General features: G+C 41.0%; 1 protein-coding gene and 1 long non-coding RNA gene across 2 annotated transcripts; both read left to right on the top strand.

Moving 5' to 3' along the window:
• Positions 1-1,366: 1,366 nt before the first annotated feature.
• Positions 1,367-14,166, top strand: LOC135402340 (uncharacterized). Its single transcript, XR_010425094.1, has 3 exons — positions 1,367-1,623; positions 4,598-4,674; positions 13,815-14,166. It is a non-coding gene; the product is annotated as an uncharacterized LOC135402340 (long non-coding RNA).
• On the top strand, positions 5,926-8,623 carry OTUD1 (OTU deubiquitinase 1). Its single transcript, XM_064635403.1, has one exon. The coding sequence runs from the start codon at positions 6,119-6,121 to the stop codon at positions 7,412-7,414; it is 1,296 nt and encodes a 431-aa protein (XP_064491473.1). The 5' UTR covers positions 5,926-6,118; the 3' UTR covers positions 7,415-8,623.
• Positions 14,167-21,078: the final 6,912 nt, after the last annotated feature.

The following is a 21,078-nucleotide window of genomic DNA, read 5'->3' on the forward strand; positions in this document are numbered from 1 at the left end:
TTTCAGGCTAAATAAATTAAGATTCCATTCTGATTGGAGTTACCAGTATAAATCCACTAACTGGAGAGTAGCTGCCCCTGATTTCTTCCAGTGAAAAATATTTCAGATTCAGGCTTATTATTATAAATGCTTTTTTAAAATTATCTCTTTAAAATTATCTTTAAAATTATATTAGAACTCTGAAAATTCAGATCAGAAAAAAATAATTCCGTATTGTACATCTGGGTATGTCAGGAAAGGTTTAATTATTTACACAGCTTAAGACATCAGTCAGGATGAATTGATGTCATCCCTCCTCTCTAATGGCTCTACCTGCGTTATTTCTCATGTTAAGACAGTGGAATTAAATAGCTGTGATCTGACCATGCCGTAAACGCGAGCTCTGTGCTGCACATATGGAAACAGAGCAGGTTTTTAATTGTGATGAGGTAAGCCCTCTCCCTACATTTCATCAGGGGTTTGACATGACTTGCTGAGCTGGTTATGTAGCACATAACCACAGCCCTTTCCCACAGGAAGGACTTGGCAGTGGAACAACAAAGCTGGTTAATGTAATTACGTGCTATTCCATGGCTCTCAAAGCATGAATGATGAAATGTGGTTTTCTGTGACACTTGCCTCTCTCTGTAAAGTGATGAGTCCTCCTTTTGCTGTTTATTGATGGCAGAAAGGCAGGGAAAGGTGTGCATTGCAAGGGTGTGGAGGATAGAGGGGATATCACTTCTCACAGAATCAGTCTGTTTCCAAAGACTTTTGGTTGTGAGGCCACTGAAGTGGAAGTGCTGGCTGCTTGCTACCTCACTGGAGTGTTTTTCACTTCAAGGCTAGGCAAGGTTGCACTTTCTTTTCTACCACAGTTATTTTATGCTTAGTTTTTATCAAGATTAATCTATTAATAATATTTCCTGTAATTGTGAGTGTCGATTTCCTGCTTCTGGTATTTCTGTATTACCTACTTCCCCTACCTCCTTCACAGTCTGTCCTTGTCAGAATTCTGTTCTGCTCTTAGTGTTAGCCAAAATATCTACTTTTGTCAACCCTAAAGTTGCCATTAACCAACATGAAAGGGAGAGAAGGTTACTAATTTCCTGTAACTGATAAAAAAAAATGTAGACATCGTGAACACTTTTATATCTTGTAAGATTTATTAAAATAGAGAAGATAATCTTTCTAAACACCATACACACTATAAAGCTTGTTTACATCACATTATTACCACCAGTTTTTTTTCAGAGGAAGCAGCATTGCAGATCTCCCTCCCCTTTTTTTTTTTTCTGGTAGCATCTTAGGGCTCTGTGCACAGTGACCACCACAAATGCTGTCTACACTTCTGAGTAGAAATGAGATACTTGACCTGCGTCATCGCTCACATTTAGAGACTCACTTATCAAGTGGGATACCACCTGAGCCCTTGAGATGTGAGCAAATGCCTATATTTATCACCAACAGCCCTTTTCCCACAAACTCTTGCCACATGATGTCATAGCATCTGTTACATCTCTAATGACCGGTGCACCCGTACAGTGAATAAAATTTTAATATAGCAAAAGCTGAACAAGAAATAGTGAGGCAAAGCTCTCGGAGAGACAGCCCTTGTTTTATTCAGCATATTCACACCTCAATGTAAGTGTGGATACACTTTCCCTCCTTTTTATGTTAGTGGCATATTTAGGGTGAAATGAAGTAGGTAGTCTAATTAATAACGACATTTAAGCCATCACAAAGTAGCTGGCATCAGGAAAATAAAAAAGAGACTGGGAGTGAGCAAGAGCAGAATTGGTTCTTTTGGAAGTGCTGTTGGCTCATGGCAACTTTACGGATTCACTAAGTATATTCTGAATAAGTTCCTTTGGTAATTTTATGAAAGGAATGACATGATAGGATCACCTGCAGGCAACAGAGGATAAAATTGATGTTTTATCAGTAAGTTCTTTCTAGTTCCAGTGTGCATGCATTTCTTCCCTGTATTGGAAGATCCTTGATATATTTTTCTATTTTCTAGTAATTTCCAAATTTTTCCTTGGTATATACCACTTCAGATTATTAGTATAAATTCAACATTTCATTTTCCAGTTACGTACAAAAAGTTATTAATTCATTAAATACCTCAGCCAAAAATATCTTTGGCTGAAGGGTTGTTATGCCAGCATAAAAAAAAAAAAAGGCAGTGGAAACAGTGGAAACGCTTATTCAGTGTCATTCAATATATCATTTAAGCTAACTTCTCCTCCCTTCTTCACTAACAAATGTTCCTGGTGATGTAATTAATTTATTTCTTCTATGTCAATCATGTATCTACTACATATTAAAGTTAAAAGTAGTTCCACTCTCATGCATCTTGTTTTACGTCAGTGAATACCAGTGTTGTTCAACAGCTGTTTTTGTGATCATGGTTTGCCTTCTAAACAATCTAAACAATTCCTGGAATGTGCAGGGTAACCAGTGATAACAGTCATGTCAAGAGAAACTTTAACCACGGGAGATGTTTATGCTTTATTACTACAGCGATTGTTTTGAGGACTATTCTGTCATAGCAAAGGACTGTACATTACCCTTAATGAGTAAACCAGAAGCTCAGGAATATTACTCTGTGGAAAATAGTGAAAGCCATCTCCATACTGTGTTCTCCCTGCTTTCCTCTAGTACATGTGAGGCCACAACATGCAGGCAAAAATGACAGAAGTTGGAAATATGGGAGTATTCTGGAAGCAATCAATGTGCATATTGTGTTTTAGCCAGGCCACAATAAAGCAAAATTTAGTTTTTCCCTGGAATTAATAGCAGTTCTGTATGCAGCTCAGAGAAATGTTAAAGACTTTCACTGTATTCAGGTAGTGAAAGGAAGAACCTTTTATAGATATCATTGCATTAAAGACATTCAAATATTTCCTTGAAATTTCTATTTCACCAGAATTGTACTCGGTCATTCCAGGTCCTACACCTGGTGGTGGTGGATGCCCCCATACATAGAAGTTCAAGGCCAGGTTGGATGGAGTTTTGAGCAACCTGGTCTAGTGGAAGGTGACCTTGCCCATTGCAGGGGGGTTGGAACTAGATGATTTTTAAGATCCTTTCCAACCCAGGCCATTCTGTGATTAATCTCTGGAGTAGACCATGGTTTAGAATGTTACTGTTAAAACCAGATGTCAGATATCCAAGAAAATGACCTTTTAGGAAGTGCTGATTCCTGGTAACTCCTAGCATGAGAGTTGAAAGCTAGCCATGAGATGCTTGTGTGGCAGCGGTTCAATGGGATTTTTGTCCTTGGTTATCCAGAGAAACTGGATTCCCCTCAGGCCAAGCATGTGTGACTAACTCTTGAGTGCTCAGGTATGAAAAATGCTGGTTGCATTACACTGTCAGTGTTTAATAACAACACAGGTAAAACACACCGAGGTGAGCTTCTCTTTCCATTTACTTCACATGGGAGTTAATGAATATATCAAAAGTAGTATACTATTAACACCAAGACAGTGGTTACAGTGTTTGTTTTGTCTCTCAGTTACCTAGTGACAGATTTTGATTGTACTTTAATCTTATTGGAGAGCTTACTATATGCATTTTAACTGAAAAATAGGAAAGACATTATATCTGCTTATAAACAAAAAGAGAAAAAAAGAGCAATGTATTTGCTATGATTATGAAAAACTGCTGTCATATTTAGCATGTATTTCAGGATATTCCTTGGATTTTTGTTCAGAGATAAACAAGGTTTTTTGTCCAGAATATGCTACAGTAGAACATCAGAATACTAACACAATGGTAATTTAGGCATACAAAAATCTGTTGCTTTCCTCAAATGAAGCTCCACAAGCATTGTACCTCATTGTAATGAACAATCAGAATTAAACAGCTGCCCATCTGTTAATGTACCACTGTCCCAAATAACCTGTGGTTTTGGAGAGGCAGAACAGTCATTAGTGGGAGTTTCTGTAATATCCTAGAAGAAAGAAAATTGCAGCACTCAGTCCTGACAGAAGTGCTCTTATTCTGCTGCATCCATTTACTGTTCTCTAACAGAAAGAGCTGCCTCTCTCTCTTCCCCTCTCTCGGTTACCAGACTAATGAAGACTTTAAACCACCATCCTGTATTCAGCTCTGGCATTTACTAGCAGACAGCACAATTCACTAAGCAAAACTATAGGTACTTATTCCTAACTAAAAGAAAAAAGAAAGCACCAGAAGAACTGGTGAGCATTAGTAATTTACATCTTTATAAGCGACCAAACCCACAAGGAAGAGCTACTGTTAAAACCCCTAAGAAGGGGTAATTTCCAGTTGTTTTACATTAAATCTTGTATCAATATACTAGAATATACTAACTTGGGAATAGACATTTTCGACTAAGAAATAAAACTAGACAGGACAGGACTCTTTCCTTTTCTCCAAGCCCTCATTTCAAGGAGGGAAGATTTCAATTTACCATTATTTGATCAATATATTTTCCTCTCTAAGTAATGATTAGTCCAGAAATAACTAACTGAGCCCACTAACTGGGCTCACAAGCTATATTTAAAACAGAGTTCTGAACATTCTGAAATACAAGAGTCATTCTGTAATTTCAGAGCAGTTGTAATATCTTATCCCCCTGTAACAGGCTGCCAGAAATGCTCCTGGGATAAGGCCCATCACCGTTTGTTCTAAAGATATCAACTTTCTGGCTGGCTGTGGCAGGTAAGTCAGGACATTTGGGCTTTGACTCAGATCTGATACACCTCTTACATTTCATCTTCGAAGGCAAAAAATTTTGATGTATATTGAGTCTGTACATTTTTATTAAAAGGTTCCCAATAATGCACGGAATTAACTGCTGTGTTTTATCCAGAATAAAAAAGTAAGATGGATGTGAAAACTGTTCCCATAAATATCCAAGTTTTTTCGCATGAAGGATTTCAGCATTTTTTCTTCAACATGCAAGTTAGTTGAGTGGCTCAGAATATGTTTTCTGTGTAAAGAGAATTCCATATCCTGTTGCTGGTGACCCTGGAATCAACTGCAGAGACTGAAGACAGGAAATAGATCCCTGAAAATGGATCCAAAACACAACCAAAGCTCCAAAGAAAAAATTATTTTTGACATTGCAGTCTGTTGCAAGTGATCCTCATAGTTCTATATTTTTAATTATATGTATTATGGATATATTTAATTATATACTATATATATTTAATTAAATATATACTATAATTTACTAATGTAAGTGGAATGGGAAAAGAAATGTTTCAGAATATACGAATAGAGGGTTTTCTGTTTTTTTTTTTTTAAGTTCTACAGTCTACAGTTGGATCACTAATACTTTTCTGAAGATATTTGAGACTGTAGGATGGAATCCAGAATTTTTTTTTTTTAAATCACTTTGAAATGGCATATGTCAGTACCTTCTTTTCCTCTTTTGTTAGGAATGAATGTCTCTGTTAACATTTGATCATGGTGTAAAACTGGTGTTTCTTGGTCAGCATGTCAGAACGTAAGCAAATCCAGTGTGCATGGATCACGTCATCCTCCACGGACAAAAACTTAGATATGACTTTATTTACACCACAGTCGAGGCTAAAAGACATGGCTTAATTTTAGGACACAGCAGGCACTAATAAACCGAGTATCAACGATCTTGGTGAGACCCGTGTTTTAGACCAGGTCTCTCCTGTCGTTACGCCGTGGTTTATATCACACTTTTTATACGCCCGCACCGCATTTTCCAGAGCCGGGCTGCAGGCGGACAGGCAGCAGCGTGTGCCAGCCGCTGCCGGAACACTAAAGACCGGCCGCGATGATCCCGATCCCGATCCCGGCCCGGCCGCAGATCCCGGGCCGTGACAGCGCGCGCGCGCTGGCTGGTGCCGGGGGCGGGGCCCCGTGAGGTCACGCGCGCGGCCCCGCCCCCCTGCCGCGCTCCCGCAGCTTCCAGAAGGGCCGGGCCCGCGGGGGGGCCGCGCCGGTGGCGCAGTCGGAATTGCCGCGGCCGCGGGGCCCGGCCGGGGCGGGGCGGGCGGTGATGCCCTTGTTTATTTTTACCCTGGCGGTTCATCCTCCTCGGCAGCCCCAGCGCGGCCCCCGCCGCCGCTCCCCGCCCCGGCTCCGACGGCGCCGCCTATAAAGCGCCGCCCGCGGGGAGCCGAGGATGCAGCTCTACAGCTCCGTGATCACCCACTACCCGGCGGGCGCCACCGCCGCAGCCACCGCGGCCTCGCCGAGCTCCGCCGCCGTCTTCAAGGTCTCCTTGTCGCCGGGACCCTCCCCCGCGGAGGCACCGGGAGCCGCCGACGCCGCGGGCCCCAGCGCGGCCGCCGAGAGCCCTGCCAAGGACAGCTTCATTCCCGCGGGGGGAGGCAGCAGCGCCGCCGCCATGCCCGCCTTCTCGTCCTGCCTGGAGGTGATGCCGAGCGGCCCCGCGGCGGGCCCGGCCGGGCGGCCGGCGGGCGGCCCGCAGTTCAGCTCCTGCACGCAGGTCACCGTGAGCCGTCGGCGGCCGTTGGAGCGGATCGTGCCCATCCGCATCGTGCAGCGCGCCGAGGCCGCCGCCGAGCTGGTGCCGGGCTCGCCCCGCAGCCGCGCCTGGCTGGAGGGCATCTTGGAGAGCGTGCGGCAGGCCGGGGCCGACGGCGAGCCCGCGGCCGAGGAGCCCAGCAACCGCAGCCTGCGGCTCAGCGAGCACTGCCAGGCGCTGCAGGCGGCGGCCGCCGGCGCCCAGCCCGGGCTGGCCCCCGGGTGCGGCCCCGCCGAGCGCAGCGCCGGCCCCGCGCAGCTCCCCGGGCCCGCGCCCGGAGAGCAGGAGGAGGAGGCGGCGGGTCCCGAGGTGCGGCGAGGGCCCGGCGGCAGAGCGGAGCGCAGCGAGAAGCTGGCGCTGTACCTGGCCGAGGTGGAGAAGCAGGACAAGTACCTGCGGCAGAAGGGCCGGTTCCGCTTCCACATCATCCCCGACGGGAACTGCCTGTACCGTGCCGTCTGCAAGGCGGTGTACGGGGACCAGCGGCTGCACGGCGAGCTCCGCGAGCAGACTGTCCACTACATCGCCGACCACCTGGACCACTTCAATCCTATCATCGAGGGCGACGTGGGTGAGTTCCTCATCGCCGCCGCCCAGGATGGGGCCTGGGCCGGCTACCCGGAGCTGCTGGCCATGGGGCAGATGCTGAACGTGAACATCCACCTCACCACGGGCGGTCGGCCCGAGAGCCCCACCGTTTCCACCATGGTTCACTACCTGGGGCCCGAGGACCCGACACGGCCCAGTATCTGGCTGAGCTGGCTTAGCAATGGGCACTATGATGCTGTGCTGGACCGCATGTGCCCCAACCCAGAGTACGAGGCGTGGTGCAGACAGACTCAGGTACAGCGCAGGCGGGATGAAGAGCTGGCCAAGTCCATGGCAGTGTCCTTGTCCAAGATGTACATTGAGCAGAATGCCTGCTCGTGAGATCACCTGGGCCACGGGCTGGGAGGTTTGCTGCAGGGACTGAGACAGAGAGAAGGCGTGCTGGCTGTGATGGTGATGCCTTAATCCTTAATGAAGCAGCAGCACCCCAGACTGGGAAGGACTGTAGACTGTGGGGGATAAATACAAATGTATTTGTAATATTCTGTTGTAAAAACTTAGCCTCAGATTATTTGCAAGCAGATTTCTCTGTATGTTTGTGTCTCCCCTCCCCACTGTCTATTTTCTATAAGAATGTATTTTTTGCACACTATTTTTAAACTGTTACCTCCATCTTCTACATCTTACATTAGTATCTGGCTTTCAGCTGTACAGCCAAAAACATTTGTAAACAGTTTTTGTAAATAAGGCTTATGATGTAACAGCTATTTTTGCTGTGTTTTTTACCCATAAACCTTATATTTTTACCAGATGAAGTTGATGTAAAACTGACCCCCCCCAGTTGATGAAAATATTGTGAGTATTTTCTTGCAAAATTAAACCAATGGCTTTTGTAAAAGTGCAGCAAAGTAAGAACAGACTGCTTTTAGGAACAGTTGCTTTCTCTGCCTGGAGCACAGAACAGGTCCCTTGAGCCAGTTGGAATGCAGCTACACGTGAACAGAACAGGGAGCAATTGACTCTTCTGTATTTAATTACTGTTTTGAGTAAACTGGCCTCTTGTTGCCTGGTTGGCTCACCCTCTGCTCCATTTATATTATTTATCTTTAATAACAGAACGTTAATTTGCAATAGAATGTTGTGACTAGATAATAGTCTCCTGCTTTGGCAATAATTGCCTTGGCTGCACCTCAGTGTTTGTGTTCTTGTTTTTCTGGGGTTATGGTGTCTTTTGTATAAGCCCTGCTTCTTTTTTGGCACTGGTATTGCTCCAACAAATCATTATCTGATCACAACATTTTATTCACTTGATGTTATTTTCTAATCAAGAAATCAGGAATGGTATTCTACAGTATGGTTTTAAAGAAAAAAAGTATTTAAATTGAGGTTTGTATGGTTTGCTGGGTCAAACATTTAAATGTTTCCAATCTAAATTCTGTCTCTTTCTGATTAACTTGTTAGGTATATTTATTAAGTAACGCAGTTTGTACTTTTTTATTTTGTAATATATTGTGATTTTGGAATTTATACTGTATTTGTATAATAGGAATATTCACAGCTAAAATGGAATGAATAAAGAATATAATTTTACTTGTGCTCTTTTTTTCTGCCTTCTGCATTCCTGGTGTGGTGAAGAATTGTGGGTGGGTTCATAGGACCCTTTATTTAGTTTCTCTGCCTTAGTTTCCCCTATTAAAAGATGGGAAGAAGGAGCATAGTACTTTGCAAATATGAACCACTGGTAACTCTGGTGTCTGTCAATATGTGAAAGAAGTGCAAGCATTTATAGACAATTGAACATCTCTAATTATTTTGTTATTGCAAGAGATCTTAGTTTATCTGTTTGCCGATGAGAAACACTTTTGCATCTTAATATGCCTTAGAAGAGTTCTCAAGCACAGTGCCCGAGCTGGTAATAGCAGTGGTTGTTAGGAGCTGGGCCGTGCACACTTGGGCTTAGACATTGGTATTTGGGAATCTCCTTTCTGCACTGATCCCAAACTTGCTTGAGATTTGTCCTGTCACCAGTCATACCTTGGGACCCTCTTGTTACTTGAATTAGGGGTGACATCACAAGGAAATCCAGCTTTTTACTCCCCTTACAAGATGGAAATGTCTTGCAAGTTGTTAAACAGTACTCTGTGTGTGTGTGTGCATGCATGTGCTTATAAATCAATCCCTAATCTTAAAACACTAGAAGGCCCCATCCTTAAACAACAGGAGGGTACTGGGTTAAAAAGTAACTAAATAGCTAAAATGCATCAGTCTTAATTGAGCATAGGTGATAAAAGAGCTGCAGGATTGATTGTGTGTATATTTGGTTTATGTGGCACAAAGAGTAGATTTAAATACTATGTTATTTCAAAATACTGGTAAATACCGACTATATTTCCCTCCATTTTATTCACACATACAGTCGTACTTTAAAGTGTAAATAGTGGTGGAAAAAAGCGAGTCCTTCTAGTCCACTACTGCTTAACTACTGAATCTTTGGAAAGCTGTTTTGAGGTGAGGGCAAGGCAAAAGTGCAGACGTGAATGTGTTCGTGAGGAATAGAGGTGGTTTATGAGGAAAATGGCTACTCAGGTGATTCTAAGCACGAAAATATTAATACAGCATCACTAAATATCAGTGATGTGTTTGACTGATTAAAAACTTTATATCCAGACTGCTTGGGATTTGGGTTGGATAAGATTAATTCATTCAAAGTTGTGAGTATCCCAAACTTTTTTAAAAAAACACATTTATTTTACGCAGTTTAAAATTACCAGCTGTATTGTAAATTGTGATTACAAATTTTGTGTTTTGCAGCACAAACCTTAGAAATAGTAGGCAAAGCGAAGAAGGATTGATATTGCATAGCGTTCACTGCGTGTCATAAAATTGATATTAAAATAGCACAAATAAAGAAGTAGCGTTCAAAACAAACAGTGCAGGACCCTGGGATGAGTTCCCACAGGGTTCCTCAGCAATTTTGATGCTTCTGGATGAGTCACAGGGGCATGCAGATAACTTTAAGGAATTTGAAAAAACTGGGTTGCTTGTTGAACTAGTTTGCAAAGATACTGAGGGTGTATTGCTGAAGCATGTAGCAAGGCACTTGTTTTTACAGCTTGCATTACATACTGTGTCTAAAAGGAAACTGCAAAAATGGCATTTTAGATGTTTCAGGTACATGGAAAGTGAATTTTTTTTTATAGCTGTGGTGTTTAAAGTTCAGCTGAGGCACTGAGTTCAGATGCAAGCTAATGGTGTCTTGCTTGAACAGGAGTAGAGGCAGTGTCATGGAGTAGTTTTATAGAAGCAGTGATTCTAATATGGGCAAAACTTTACAAAACTGCTTGTAACACAGTTGCTTGCCACCAGCAAAAGCAGAGGTAGAGGCAAGTTTTCCCTTACTGTCCTCTGTTCAACAATTCGAGTAACAAGGAAAGGACAAATATTGTCCTTGCTCATAATTTCAGTGCCCGATTATTTTAACCTTGGCTAATCACTTGCATAACCCAGCTAATCCTTAGACCTGTCTGGGGACTTTGGTCAACAGACTCTTTATTATTGACAATAAATGAGAAGAAGAGCTGGATTTTCAATATGCATGTGTGTGGTTCTACAAATCAGGTAGAAAATGCTTTAATTCTGAACTGGGCAAATGTGAACTTGAGTCTGGGGGAGCATAAGCTTCATGATGCCATCTTTGCTTGTATTTTATAACAATTGCGAATTAGTTGACATGTTGGATGCTTCATTTCAGGAGTTTCTTAGATTGCCAAGACTATGCCATTCTGTCACTAAATGTACAATGAATATGTTAGAATTTTCATGTGTGTTGAACAAACTCTGTTACATAAAGCAAAGTCTGCAAGAACTGAATTGGTTTACAATGAATGCATCCCAAAATAAGGGCGATGGGCAAGTGGGGAAGGGAAGATCTGTGTAAGTATTGTTTTCTGTCTCAATCAATAGTTTGCTCTTCATGAGGTTCCATGGATGACACTTTGTGTTTAGTAACTTTCTTAGGACACATAAAAGTTGTCTAATGCCAGCTACTGGTTTTTATCTGTCCTGTTATATTTGATGGGTACATTACATGTGTGCAAGATAAATCTGTTACATTAATGTCACTTATAAATACAGGTGTATTTCAGTACTCCTTGTACATATACAAAACCACCTGAATCCGAAAATTTCTTTTGTCTGCTTTTGCTTTTATTATGTCAGAATTAGTTGATAGGATATTTGAGGATAAGATTCTAATTTTGGTTTAGTGTTTCTCACTGTGCACATGCATGGCTTCTGAATCCGAGCAGAAAATTATGACAGATATCTCACAACAGAGACAAGTACCTGGCATTAACTGGTTTTTGCTTATATTTTGCTTATACTCTTTCATACGTATTTAACAGTTTATTGATATACATTGATAAGTGTTCCTAGGATGTTGGTGCAAAATGGTGTGAAATGAAAAAAATTCCTCAGCTTCAGTGTTAAAAGATTGTCCCATTTCCGAGTGGCATCGTCGTGTGAAAGCATGCAGCATACAGCGAGACTGTGAGCAACTGTTTGAAAGGACATCAACTCTGCCAAAGGCAATTCTGTACTCATCAGAACTTTTTAAAAGAAGCAGAAAACTTCAAATTTTGAACTTTTTACTAATATACACTTTGATTTATAACGTATATGTGTGTGTTTTAGTTGGAAAAAAGGTGGCTTTCATATTTCCTGTTCAGTTTAAATCTGTAATCTTTTTTATAAACAAGTTTATAGTATTAACGGATAAAAAGATATAGCAATGCAGTAATATATTGTACTTCAGCAATTTTTTTCTGGAGTTAGTATTTAAAATCTGTTTATACAAGGAAGCCCATATGTGGTATTCAGACTACAAATCAAAGGAACTAAACGACTGTCAAGTTCCAGGTTTCTGTTGCATGAGTGGTTATTATTCCATGTCCTTATACATTTGTCCTCATTACTAAGATCAGGCCTCTCTGGAGAAAAGGTGACTGTGCAGTTGTAGTAGCACGATGCACATACACATGTAGAGTTCTTCTTTCTTGCATGATCTTAAAAATTGGCATTTCCTGCCAATTTTTAGTGTGTATTTTTAAACCATTAAGGTTTTAATCCTTATTTTATTTCATAGGGTTTTTACTGGAAATTGTAGAAACCAAACTGTCGTGTCCTACCTACGGGGCAGAGTTAATAGTGTTTGAACCTTCAGCAGTGTAGCACAGTTGTGTAGACAGTGGGATCTGCAGTGAAGAAGACTATTGTGGGAGGCAAGCTGGAACTGAGATCTGGTTGTGAAGGGGGCCAGGTTGCCTTCTATCCTTTCATCTCCCTTGTTCACCCACATCTCAGTCGCAGGGAGATCCCAACTCGTGTTGATGGATAGCGGGCCTGTGCCATTGGTCTGGTGACAGGGAGCTTCAGCCTCATTGGTATTTAGTTATGAAGTTCTTATCCTGCCAAGCTTTTGGGAGCTGCAAGTGAAAGAAGAGGAGCAACACTGTCTCAGAAGAAAATGAAAAGGATTTCACAAAGACATGGCGTTTTTCTTGCCTGTGAACTTCTATTGCTGAATTTCAGAGTTAAAGTGTGGTTGAATATCAAGATGGTTTGCAAAGATGAAGATTATTTTAAAAACCACACAAAGCATGTTAAAAGCGTTTTGAGACTCTAATAATACTGAAATACTCTTGTTCCCCCCCACTTAATCCATAATTATATTAGCTAAACCATATTATTTTCACGAGTACAAGGATCCAGCATTTTTTCTGCACATAACTTCTATTTTTGCTGACTACAAAACTTAATTCTTCAGCTATTTAACTAACAAACATTTCTGAAGAATATAATGGTTTTCAGATCTTTGGGTGGGATTTGGAATTTAGTAAACTCTGTTAATTTAACCCAATATTAATAAGTGCAATACTTCTTCCCATTGCTGATGTTGTACTCAAGATTAGATGTCTGCTTTTAGAAATAACATGATCTTTGGGACTCCAGCTGAGCCTCTTTTGATATTTTTTTCAGAAAGAGTCTGTGGTAAAAATGTACTCCTTTTATAAATAAATAATACAGTATGTTTTATATCTAAATTTCCTGTCTTCCATGGGACTTAAAGACTGAGATTTGACTAAGCAATTAAGCAGTTAACTAATGTGTTTATATGACTTGTTTGCTTTCCTACCAAACTTCAGCTCCACTGGATTAGGTTACTCACAGGGACTGACCTTGCCTTTTGTGGCTTAAGGTAGGAGCAATGACAAAATTATTGTCTAATTAATTACTGACACAATTCCTATTACTTCTGCAAACCCTACCTGCAATCTTTCAATTTTTTTTCATGTTAATATTTGTTGATTGTCAATTATTTGCCTGTTCAAGTTTAAGCTTAGGAAACAGTTATGCTGTAAATCAAAACCTAATTAAATAAGACATTTGAATGAGTTTAGGAGTTGACAGCTGTTTTGCTGCTTATGTGTAATTGAGGGAAAGGTGGTGCCCAAAATGAAGCGGTTGTGAAAGGACTTGTTTTGCTCTGGAAGATGGTTATGCCAGTTTATAGATCAGCATTGTGACTGCTGATGTAAAGCTTTAATGCACTTGCATTTATTATTTCTTAAAGGTGTAATGTTATCTCACAACAAGTTACATTGCTGCTAAGCTGAGGATGGAGGCATAAGAGACAAATACTGGCAGATTAAAAAAAAGGAATGTTCTGCTATTAGGAGCCAGGAAGTAATTGCTTTTTTCATTTATCTCACACCATGTCTAGTATCCAGTGAAAGAGCTGTGGCTTTAGGTAAAGAATGATTGTGCACATGGACAGCATCCTTCCTGAACTGGTAAGTTGTATACATGTGGAATAAGATCTTTTACTTCGGATTTATGCCCATAAAAGTGGTGGATAAGAAGCTGGCTAAATTACTGCAGGTATCTGTAAACTTCATCTCCATTTTATTTTGTTAGATTTGTTTTGTTGGTTTTTTTTTTTGATTGCTTTGTTGGGGGTTTTTTTGTGTTTTGTTTGTTTATTTATGGATGTTTTATCAATTAGGTAGCTGTCCTTTTGGATATACTCACAATAATTCATGTAAAACATTCACTTTAATGTGATTCCCAGTAGATTTCCATTTGCAGCTAGTAATTTACAGCAGTTTCCCTGAAGAGGCTCTGTAACATCTGAAAATGGTAGAAATTATATCAAAAAGTAAAAAATTCAGCATTGACAGCATTTGTGTAGTCGATTTCCTTTCCTTGTGCAGCTCTGGCCAGGGACAAACGTTGCAAAATGGACAAATAGGACAATATCAGGCTCTGTTAGGTAAAATAAAGAATCTTTTGCAGAGAAATAGTTACTGTGGAAAGCTTCACCAAATGTGGTATTGCAAAGGGGGCTGTTGGGATACCTTAGTACATATATTCTTCAGAACACTTAATTGTCACACTGAAATTGTGACTATTTCGAACAAACAAAACCTAAAAAAAAAAAAAACAAAAACAGACAAAAATGGCAAACAAAATTCTGAAAGAATGTAATCTTTTACAACCAAAAAAACCAAGGGAAACTTTCTGGATAGGCTGTATGTGTGAGGAGCTGTGGCATCCGTCATTGCACAGTCAGGTTATATAACATGAACCTTGGCAGTGGCCTCAGCTCTAACATCTACAGGAAATCATTCTGCCAACTAGGCTTCTTCCCTGTGAGTCCAAATAGGTAATAGTAGATGCTCTACTTCAGTCAAGGGATTGAGTTAATCTCTGCTAAGACTTTTGGTGCTTCCTCAAGCCTTTGAGCTTTATCTCAGTGCTCTCTGGATTAAGCTGTAGCCAACCAGCAGCTGTATCAAATCTCTTTCTGTTATTTTATATTGATAGAGGAGATAGACAAGAAGCAGGTACTGTCTCTGTGTAGGGAAACCTGTGCTCCAGCATATCCCATTGGTGCCTTGTATCACTCCTGTCTAGTATGAAGTGTGAGGAAAAAGAAATTGTACACCACTGAAACATGTAATCAGTTCTATCTCTCTGCTCACTTGAAATCTCTCATATGAAAATCTTCAAATCTATGCCAAGTCGGTTATGCTTACTTTCTAATTTTTTTCTTTTCTTTTCTATGAACTAAAATATACCACAAGGAGTTTATAGCTAGCCATGGAGGCATTTTAGGAGTCTAAAAACACTACAGGTATTTGGTCACATCAAGATCTTCAGTGGGATGCAACATGTTTTCTACCAAATTCAACTCTGGATTCAGATTTATCTGCTACTCAAATATGTATTTCAGTCTGTTTACTACCACCATTACGTATTTAATGAAAATCATAAACTTTGAGCATTTATTCCCATAGCATAAGGAGGAAACTTTGGGAATTGTTTCCAATGCTAGTGAATACTATCAAAGCTAGAAAGGAGAGGAGAGTAGCACCTTGTGGTAGGGAATGTTCCATGACTTCTTAAAACCAAGAAAAAAATCCCCTGAAATTTGGTCTTGACATGGACATTTTAACTTCAGTCTTCTTTTTTTTTTAAATAAAGTGAAGCCATGATATGAGGCCAGATCTTGTGCATAGATCTTTTTACATGCACATATTTGTAGGGATTGTGGATTAGGAAAAAAAAAGCCATAACATAAGTAGACAGAAGTGTTTGTATACACACCAGAAGGTTTAGGAATGGATTTGTATTCTCTCACTACTAAAAGCACTAACACTTGGAAAGAATAATTTCAGGCTAAAAGCCTTCTTTAGAGAGCCTTATTCTTGTTAAATATTTCTCATATTGAGTTCGTGCTTATGCATTTGCTAAATGCGCTGAAGAGAGGGCTGACAGAAATGTGCCAACAAAAGTGGAAGCGATGTGTCTGTCTCTGAGATGCATCTTATGAGGCCTTACCTGTGGGTTTTGCATCTCACTTATTACTTTGCCTTTGTTTCCTTGGCATAAAAGGTGCTTTTAATATGTGTTTGCAAAACATTACTTTTTCCCAGCCAGAGATTAAATATGAACAGAGATGTTGCCTCTTGGGAGTCAAGTCCAAAATATATTTTAGAAATTTTCATTTGATAAAATATGATTTATGTGTTGTTTTCAATTTCACAAACTTTATGATGTTAATTCAAGCACACAGCTGTGAGAAGTAAGTTTGTAAAGGAGTATTAATTTCAGCATTATAGGCTTTATAGATAAGTATTTATGGCTGTGTGAAGTTTGATAAATAGTAGGAGCATTCTGAATGAGAAATATATGAATAGGAAGTAATAAAAATATGATATTTCTTGTTCTTATGTACTTTATTGTAAATTTCCGGATTTAATTTCTTCAGGGAAAAAAATAATTGAGAATGGAGCTTATTTGAGCTCTTTGCTGCTGCGCTGCTGGGCGAGCTCATCCCAGCAAAACCCTGAACCTTGTCACCTTCCTGAAAGATCAGCCTTTGCCTCTAGTTATTGCAGGTGGGAAATTAAATGCTCAGTCTGTTTACACAAATTTCTTGAAAGAAAATCTTTAAAGGGGAAAATGTAACAGCTACAGCTCCGTGGAAGGTCAGCATCATCACCTGTGCAATGTTTTAAATGCCATCTCTGACTTCTCTTCCCTCTATGCTGCCCAGTGAGATGAAGAAAGAAAATTACTCTGTTAGTCTTTTGGGGTACATTGGGGCTGCAGAAGATGGTGCTGTGCAGAGGTGCTGTTGAGCTCAGAAGGGGCAGCAGCATCACAGTGATGGCAACGTGGTGCTTTGTAGGTAGAAGGGAAAAGCAGGTCTCTGAAGGAGGTGAGTAGAATTCTGAGTCAAAGAGTTATTTTGCTGTCTCCCCAGTACATGTACAGAGTCCTGAGCACTTTGACAAGGTTCAGTGTCAACATCCAGCAGCACAGGTCAGTTTTTAGGGATTTAACTCTATAGAACAGATTTAAAGGTATTACTTTATGCAGAGCTGCCATGCAACAATCTTACAATATCAAGCTGCAATAACTGTCTGAGGAGTATGTGGCCCCAGGAGAGAGTTAAAGTACTATATTACACATAAAATTTCCATATATAACCAAATTGCCATTTAATAGGAAGCTGTGGTGACTACAAGCAGGAAGATGGTATAGCAGTTGTAATAACATAACCCTCTTCTCAGCAGTTCCAGTGGAGATGAGAAGGAATTACATAACAACAGCTCCCTTCCAGCCCTGAGCTAATATGACTTAACCACTTTGCCAGTTCTTGGGACTCAAAGGTCTGAATTGCCACCTACAGCTGCAGAGTTCAGAGGGGTGATTTAAAATAATGAGATGTTCTACAGTCATATTTCTGTGAAACAAACTTGTTTCTGTTTGTTTGCTTGTCGTTTTTGGGGGTTTGTTTTGGTTTTGCTTTCTTTCTTTAGGTTGAGGTGGAATTTGACTGTTCCCAAAATTGTGTGCAAAGTGTAAAGGTCAAAATGCAGCCCCGACACCCATGCAAAAAAAAATTTCTTTACTCTGGCTGTTTGGAAAATAAGGCTTTCACTCGCCACCATCCCAGGCAGGGCTGTCACTGTCCCACCAGCCTGTATTCCCATCTCTCTTTGCTTTCCCATTTCCCTTCAACTTTGTTCTTACTGTCTGTGCAGGTTTTGGCTGGAGTAGAGTTAATTTTCTTCACAGTGACTAATATGAGGCTGTGTTTTAAATTTATGCTGAAAACAGTGTTGATAATATAGAGATGTTTGCTATTGTAGAGAAGCGCTTGCATAGCGTCAAAGCCTTTTCTGCTTCTTGTACTACCACGTTGGCGAGGAGGCTGGGGGTGCTTGGGAAGCTGGGAGGAGACACAGCCAGGACAGCTGACCCGACTTACCCAAGGGATATTCCAGACCATATGACATTATACTCAGTATATAAAGTGGGGGGAAGAAGGATGAAGGGGCAGATGTTCGGAGTCATGGAGTTTGACTTCCCAAGTCATTGTTAATATGTGATGGGCCCTGCTCTTCTGGAGATGGCTGAACACCTGCCTGCCCATGGGAAGCAGTGAATTAATTCATTGTTTTGCTTTGCCTGTGTGTGTGGCTTCTGCTTTTCCTGTTAAACTGTCTTTATCTCAAACCACGAGTTTTCTCACTTTTCCGATTCTCTCCCATATTCTGCTGTCAGGGGAGTGAGGAAATGGCTGTGTGGTACTTAGTTTCTGACTGGGGTTAAACCATGACACCCTCTCAGCCCCTTCTCCATGTCCTTTTGCTAGTCTATTGTTCCCTGATACCAATGCCTCTTCCCTCTCCCTTGCAGCATGCATCACTCCCATTTTTCACAGCATTTATCCTAGTAATGGTGGATCTAATGCCCCCATATCCCAGAGCGGCAGTTGTTTTTCAAGAGGATGTAGCAACACTGCTCATATTAAAAGCAAGCCTTGTTTTTTACTGGTGATATCCTGGTAGGAACTAGATCCCTTATTAATGATGGGATCTAGTGGCCATTTGGAACAAGGCTGTCTTTCTCCTGTTTTCATGAGCAAGTTAAACATATTCCAAATTTGAATGCAATCACAAACCTTCACAGCACTGCAAATCCCAGTGGTACTGGCAGAAAGGCTGTAGTGGAAGGCAGGGAGAGGGCAGAGCAGAGGAGCTGCTGTGGCAGGGTTTGTTCTCCACAGGCCTGGCAAAGCTCAGCTTTGTCCTGCCCCAGGGCCAAGAAGGTTTAGGCAGCAGCAAAAAGGTCTGATGACTTTTTTGTTATTCTAAGACTTACTCTTTCTAAACTCTATAGTTCTAAATCACTTCATTTGCACAGTCATTGGTAACTGGTAACAAAGGTGATTTTAGCACTGTATTCTGCTTTGCTGCATAGCCAGAGATCAGAGCTGTAGACCCCGCAGGCAAATCAGCCCACCAGCTATCCCGATGGGCCATAGCCTGCAGCTTGGTCTGAAAGGAGGCAACTGAGGCACTCAAGAAGAGCACTTGGTGAGCTTACTTGTGTCTTAGTTATTGCTCCCTGGAAACATGAGGTCTGACAGGCTATGATGCTTCTCCACCCTTTGGAAACATGGTGTTTTGTGAAGTTTGTATTATTTTATGGTTTTGAAAAGCTGTGTTATACTGAAAGTTCTTCTGCATTTGGATCATTTTGTAGTCTACATGGCACCCTACAAAACTGTCACCGTGACTGGGAACTGTATCTGCAATAGCACAGCTTTATCCACAGTTTCATCAGTGGCCCATGGCTGTGACAGTTATGCAGCTGCTCTTGCTCAATTTTTGCATATCAGAAACTACAAGGAACAACTTTCTCACAGAATTAGCTTGACATGAAGTGAGAACCTCGTGAAGTTCAACAGTGCCACACGCAAGGTCCTGCACCTGGGCCGGAGCGATCCCAAGCACAAATACAGGCTGGGCGAAGAATGGATTGGGAGCAGCCCTGAGAAGGACTTGTGGATGAGAGGCTGGACATGAGCTGACAATGTGCACTTGCAGCCCAGAAAGCCCATTGTATCCTGGGCTGCATCAAAAGAATCGTGGCAAGCAGGTTGAGGGAGGCAATTCTGCACCTCTACCCTCATGAGACCCCATCTGAAGTGTTGCATCCAGCTCTGGGCTCCTCAACAAAAGAAGGATGTGGGCCTGCTGGAATGAGTTTGGAGGAGGGTGACAAAGGTGATCAGAGGGTTGGAAAAGCTCCCACGTGAGGGCAGGCTGAGAGAGTTGGGGCTATGCAGCCTGGAAAAGAGAAGGCTCTGGGGAGACCATACAGCAGCCTGCCAGTAGCTAAAGGTGACCCACAAGACAGATAAAAAGGGACTTTTTACAAAAGCATGTAGTGATAGGACAAGAGGGAATGTCTTTAAATTGAAAGAGAGTAGGTTTAGGTTAGATATTAGGAGGGTGGTGAGGCACTGGAACAGGTTGCACAGAGAAGCTGTGGATGCCCCATCCCCGGAAGTGTTCAAGCCCAGGATGGATGGGGCTTTCAGCAACCTGGTCTAGTGGAAGGTGTCCCTGCCCAAGGGGATGGGGATGGGGGGTTTGGAACTAGATGATATTTAAGGTCCCTTCCCAACCAAACCATTCTATGAGTCTATGATTTTATAATTCTATGAGTTACAACTAACAGGCTTTATAAATAGCAGAAAGTGCAACAGAGTTGCTATGAGTCATAGTAGATTTGATACATGCACTTTATTTTCCCTTATTTTTCTGTGCTTGTAGATTACTAATTCATGATAGATGCAATGAAACATTTGACATTTCTAGTTTTTCATTCTGTTAGGTTCCTTTTGCTGTTTTTCTTTAGGGCTGAAACCTTTTTCTGTCAAACTTGCTTTGCATTTGTTTTTGAGTAGGTACATATGCATTTGTCTATATATGAAAATATTTATTTTCAACAGTTTAGTGGGAGAGAAATATAGTGTTGACTTATAAATCTGTATTTGTATATTAAAAAGAAAATATACAGAATAGATCCAGTTATTAACTGCTCTGCTAAAAACACTTTGTAAAACAAGCAAAAAAAGTATATTATGTTCAAATACATAAAAATCTAAATCCCTTAATTAGCATAATATTGTAATACTAGTCTTGCATTTGAACAGAATTTCCATTAGAAAATCGTTAATTTAATCATCTTTAAACCCTCATTTGTTTCAGTGAAGTTTCTCAACTTTCAAAAAGGCAGAGACTCGCTATCCATTTCTGGTAGGGCCAGTAATGCTGTTTGTACTTTGGCCAAGGCAGAACAATGTGCCAGCTCTTTGATTAATAATAATTTGCAAAATAAATTCCCTTCTCTCAGGCTATTTCATATCACTAATTTGTTTTAATTTGCTATATGAAAGATTTTATCTCTGTCTGAACCGTGATTAGGGATAGAAACACATTCACAAAGGTTTTTGTCCCTCAACTTCTGTGTTGTTTATTGTAGCATCTCTTCAATGCCTTTAAAAAACATAAGATTAAAAACCTCAGTATGTTAGATTCCACTGACAGATGAGATTGAGTCTTTTTTATCTCACGTAACTGGATAAACAATTTTGTAGGAAAACAGCAGGACCACCATGT

The sequence above is a fragment of the Pseudopipra pipra genome, chromosome 1, assembly GCF_036250125.1.
Source record: "Pseudopipra pipra isolate bDixPip1 chromosome 1, bDixPip1.hap1, whole genome shotgun sequence".
Classification (NCBI taxonomy): domain Eukaryota; kingdom Metazoa; phylum Chordata; class Aves; order Passeriformes; family Pipridae; genus Pseudopipra; species Pseudopipra pipra.

Bases quoted from the DNA above. Each gene is read 5' to 3' on its own strand.
- OTUD1 (XM_064635403.1), top strand. From the start codon at position 6,119: ATGCAGCTCTACAGCTCCGTGATCACCCACTACCCGGCGGGCGCCACC.